General features: G+C 58.8%; 1 protein-coding gene across 1 annotated transcript in view; it reads left to right on the top strand.

Annotated features, from left to right (window-relative positions):
• DLGAP2 (DLG associated protein 2) overlaps positions 1-5,316 on the top strand; it is a 247,632-nt gene that overhangs the window by 160,523 nt on the left and 81,793 nt on the right. Inside the window, exon 4 of the mRNA XM_015591803.2 lies at positions 2,442-2,507. Coding sequence (XP_015447289.2) covers positions 2,442-2,507 — 66 coding nt within the window. The remainder of the gene's footprint in view (positions 1-2,441; positions 2,508-5,316) is intronic.

Genomic DNA, 5,316 nt, shown 5'->3' with positions numbered 1-5,316 from the left:
TGTTGCGAGCAGCCCCCCCCTCCGGCGTACACGCTTTGCTCTCCTCTGCCCGCGACTCCGGAGGCTTAGCGGTTCCGTTCCCGCTGCCGGCTCAGCATGGTCAGGAGGCAGCTGCCCCTGGGACGTGGGCCGGTGTGAGGCGACCGTCCTTGCTGAGCCTTCGGGAGGAGGCCACAGATCAGACCTTCAAGAAACGAACAGTCGTTCCTTGCTGATGCCTCCAGATGGGTGTGAGGGACGGGTCTGGGCTTTAGGGTCAGCGGCTGTCCCCGGGTGACCTCAGGGGAGGTGCCCGCGTCCGTGGGGCCCCCGGCCGGTTCTGCTGTAGCTGCAGGTGCTGGCCATCAGTGAGCGTGGGGCCATGGCACCTGCGGTGTGCGCCCAGGTGCTGCACATGTCACTTGGCCTCGCTGTGTCCCCACGTGGGGCATGAGGTCCCAGGAAGGCGCCTTCCTTGGCAGCCCTGAGTGCCTCAGCAGTGGTGAGCGCAGGGCCAGCCCCTCCCCCTGGATGCAGTCGTGGTGGCTGACAGCAGGTCCAGACACAGAGCTGTGTCCGCACCCACCGGCGTGCCCAGGTGAGCCTGCTTGCCTTCCCGGGGCGGTGGAGAGATGGCTGCTGCCTCAGAGGAGCTGGGGCGGGGAGGTGCGTGCATGTCCTTAGACCTCGTGGCAGGTTGGGGGCCCTGAGAAGGTGACCTCGTCTGAGGTCCTCAGAAGGCGCATGAAGACGTCAGGGGGACACTTCCTGTGGCCTGTCCCGTTGCCAGCAGGGTTGCGGGGCAGGGTCCAGACTGTGAGGCTGTGTGTGGTGGAAGCATGGTTTCAGTGGGGAAGACAGCCAGGGGACAGGCGGTGGCAGCTCCCAGCAGCAGCAGGCCCAGCGGGATGTCTCCGCGGGACAGGGTCCCCGCAGAGGCTGCAGCGCGATGCCTGACCCTGGGTCTCCTACCTGCGGAAGGGACAGGGGCCCCAGCGGAGGCCACTGGCAGGGGTCATTCTGCCCTGAAACCCAGATCTGACCCGTGTGCCGATGCGCGGGGTCCGCGCGTAGCGGGTCCTGGACGTGAGGGGCGGTGCGTGCGGCGCCGGTGACATCGCAGCCCTCAGCTCTCCCGCGAGCCGCCATCGCCGTTCCCTCCCCGCGGGGGCGTTTCTGTGAGCCGTGCGCTCGGTGGTGGCAGAAACGTGTCCTTTCCGTGTGTGCGTGTGCGTGCGTGTGCGTGCGTGCGTGCGTGTGTTGACACCCAGGGGGCGAGCGAGGTGCGACAGCGAGGACCGCGCGGTGTGCGGAGTCCACGCCGGCCCTGCCCACAGGCGGGTTCCAGGTGCTGGCGCTGACCGCAGTCCCGCCCCGCGCGCGTGGCGTCTATAAGCAGGTGCGCCCCAAACTGGGCGCGCCCATCGACCCAGGGCGCGCGACAGGACCGCGTGGGGGTGCGGGGCGCGGCTGTGACGCGTTAAGTGGCCTGAGGCCACCGCCTGGTGGCGAGCTTCGCGCAGCGCGCGTGCGTGGGTCGTCTGGCGTCTGCGCGCTCTTCTGAAGGTGGGACCGGGGGCGCGCACGCGGGGACCCCACGCGAGCTCGGGTGAGGGGGCCGCGGGCTTCCACCGCCCCCTCCGGCCCCCCTCACCCGCCCCGCGTCCGGTGCCCCCTCCGGTCCCCCGTTGGTTGACTGGAAACGGGCGCGCGCCTGCTGAGCGACGCTGGTGGCGGTGCAGGTGGGTGGCTTTGGGGCTGGGCTGACGTGGTCCTCTGGAGCCTGACGTGGCTCGCTGTGTTCCACGTTACCAGCAGGACGTAAACGTGGGATTTCCCCCCAAACCCGCCCGCGAGTATCGGAAGCCGCGTCTCCGCGTGCACAGTCTGGGCGCGAACGTAGGCTTGGAGTTGTGTTTGTGTAACTGTCCAAGTGGGGACGTGTGTGCGCACGTGACAGCCAGCCACCTGTCCCCGCCTGTCCCCGCATGTGCCGTCGCGCGCAGTGTCAGCGGCCCTCGCCGGGTCTGGGCGTCCGCGGGAGGCGGTGGTCAGCGGGGTAGCGCGCCGCTCGCCCAGGCCCCAAGGACGAGCAGGACAGAGGTGACCTGGCATGTTGAGTGTCACGACCGAGGCCGCCTACGTGCAGCTTTCCGGGCAGCAGGGGCGTCGTCGGGGGGAGAGCGCGGTGGGGTGCTCCCAGGTACCCACCCCAGGGGGAGTGGCCGGGCAGGTAACAGTGCAGCTTTAGTTCTGACGCCCGCGGGTCTGGTAACCGCCAGGCGGAGGGGACGACCGCCCGGCCGCAGCGCCTGAGTGGACACCTGCCTGGGCGGTCACTGCTCTGTCCCTGGGGTCTCCCCACTACGCGCAGCTCTGAGCGGCTCTCTGAACGTCTGCGAGGGGAGGGGGTGGTGAAGACCGGCCTGACACTGACAGTGACTCTGTGTCTCTCTTTGCAGAGGAGGACGGCGGGGACCTGGTCCAGCCCGGCATCGGCTTCCCAGGGCCGGCGGACGAGGATCTAGGTAGGGTTCCAGTGATGCCCGGCCTGGCCATCGCACAGGCACCTGTCACCCGACCTGCTCGGCCTGGGCTGTCTGCACACCCAGGACTGGAAACCTTTCCACAAGCGTTCTAAGCGTGTGCTTGACTTCAGAGTCTCCTGACGAGACCTAAGTAAAAAGCGAAATGTTTAAAAAGTGGTAGTTTATAAACGTGCAGGAAGCACGTTCTAGTTCAGCTACAGTAAATAGTGCTGGGGCGAACACAGGGGTGCGTAGCTCTGGTTTTCTTGGGGTACATACCTGCAAGTAGAGTTGCTGGGTCATAGGCGGGGTCTATTTTTAAATTTGGGGCGCTCCATACTGGTTTCCATAATGGCTGCACCGGTTTACAGCCCCACCAGCAGCGCTGGAGCGTCCCTTTCTGCCCGTCCGCGCCCAGGCTCACTGATTTACTGATGACGGCCGTCCTGACAGGTGTGAGGCGATACCGCAGTGTGGTTTTAACTGGCCTTTCTCTGATGATTAGTGACCTCAAGCACCTTTTCATGTGTCTGTTGGCCTTCTGTACGTCCTCTTCGGAGAAATGTCTTCAGGTCCTCTGCCCATTTTTTAATTGGGTTGTTTGTGGTTTTGGTGTTAAATTCTATGAGTTCTTTATAAAATATCTATATTAATCCCTTATCCGGTGTCTCATAGGTAAATATCTTTTCCCATTCAGTAGGTTGTCTGTCCATTTTGTTGATGGTTCCCTTTGCTGTGCGATGTAGCATATTCAAAATGCCACAGTGGAGGAGGAAACCCCACTTTTTCAAGGAGAGGTCTGGGGAAGACCTCCAGACGCTGGAATGGAGTGGCTCTGCCTGCAGCGTTCTGGGAGCTGGCTCACAGGAGAAAGGGCTTTCTTCATCCTCCTGAATGTGATGCTTGAACCACTCCACAGGGCCGGAGGGTTACACACGTTTATGAGGACTGTCGACACCCACCCAGGTTCGCACTGGTCAATCAATTGCAAGTTGAAATATTTTTAAAAGGCAGATTAAATGAGCAAAGAATATTAGGCATATATTATATAAGACACAACACTGAGAAAAATGGATGCATTGTGTAATTTCAAAAATAGTAGAATAGTAAAATAATATCTACCAATATTTAGAGCCTTGTGTGGGGCAGGAACATTATCGTAAAAGTACTTTTATGTAGTAGAACGTTAGGTAGCATTGTTTTAAGTCTACACACCATTTAACTGCACACATGTCTCGTATTGATTGTGATATGTATCTTATTTTAAAAGAGCTCCATTTTAGAAATTTATATTTTGTGTGTCCTTTGATAAACACCCCTGGCCATCACGTCGACGTGTAACTCGATAGTTTTCCTTAGTTCCTTGAGGTAGTTTCTAGAAGTTTCCAGAAACAGTGGAAGCAGCTCCGTGCCATTTCTGTCTGGACAGTACCAGAGTCTTCACTCGCGGCTCGCTGAGCCCCACCCCACTCCCCACTCTCATTCTCTGATGCTCCCTCTGGGGCCCTCCTTCACCTCGGCACCCCCGCCACCCGTGCGGTTCAGGCCCCGTCGCGGAGGCCACCTTTCCCGCGTGACATCCAGAGCCGTCACCAGTTGCTGCAGGAAAGGAGGAGGCGTGGCCTCCAGGGAGGGTGACGTGCCAGTTAATGGAGGAACGGTCCAAAAGATGTATTTTATTTTGATAAAGTCATGTGAAAACTTTTTCTACAAATTAAAATTAGTTTTTTCAGTTACTCATATTTAATTTTTGTGGAAATTAGGAATTTGGGTATTGCGTGTAATTTCTGGAATGTACACCCCAGCTTTTCTCCTAAATATCAGTTCTCGACTTGCACGGTCACGGAGCCCGATTGCCGTCAGGTGAATGGGCGCACCCCGTCCCGTCCCCATCCAGTAAACTCTCCTCACTTCGTGCTCAGCCCCATGCCGCGTGCCCTTGACCTGGTCCCCAGGCCGCAGTGACACGTGCCATAGGCTGGGCGGCGCGAGAACAGGCTTGTTTCCCATGGCTCTGGCGGGCCCCTCCTCCTGGTTCGTGGTGGCGTCCCGCCGTGCCTGCCCGGAGCCGGGGGAGCGCCGGGGTCTCTGCTGTAGGGAAGCAAGACGTTTCCTGTGGCGCGTGTCCACACAGTGTGCACATGTGCAGACTTGAAGTCAACACAGGAAGTCTCCATTCCGCCTGTCAAAGCTGTTCTTCTTGAAATGACACTTTCGCTGAAGCCGGCGGCTTCTAAAATGAGTCAATGACGGGTTTTGCACGAGGCGGCGTGGCGCTGGGTGGGAATGGGCGCGGAAGGGAGCGGGGACAGACGTGTTTGCTGGTGGGAGGCGCGCTCCATTTAATCGGCCGTCCCCTAATTCAGGGAGCGATTTCATTTCGTTTCATCGTCTGATAGTTTATATTTACATGACGCTGATTTTTAAACTGTGGGTTACAACTCACGGGGCCATGAATTTGAATTACTGAGTCACCACCACCACGTTTTTAAATGAAAAGAAGTATCGGAGTGTATGAAATGTACAGATTCAAAAGTATCTAAGTACATCACACGTGAGAGTGAGTGCTGTTCAGGGAGACGTGTGTGGGGGAGGTGTGTGGGGGTGTGGTGTGCGTGCATGTGTGTGGATTTATGTGTGGTGAGCGTGCACGTGTGTGGATTTATGTGTGGTGTGCATGCATGTGTGTGGATTTATGTGTGGTGTGCATGCATGTGTGTGGATTTATGTGTGGTGAGCGTGCATGTGTGTGGATTTATGTGTGGTGTGCGTGCGTGTGTGTGGATTTATGGGGGGGGTGCGTGCGTGT

Source organism: Pteropus alecto, unplaced genomic scaffold (genome assembly GCF_000325575.1).
Source record: "Pteropus alecto unplaced genomic scaffold, ASM32557v1 scaffold35, whole genome shotgun sequence".
NCBI lineage: Eukaryota > Metazoa > Chordata > Mammalia > Chiroptera > Pteropodidae > Pteropus > Pteropus alecto.
This window is presented reverse-complemented; position numbering and strand designations above follow the sequence as displayed.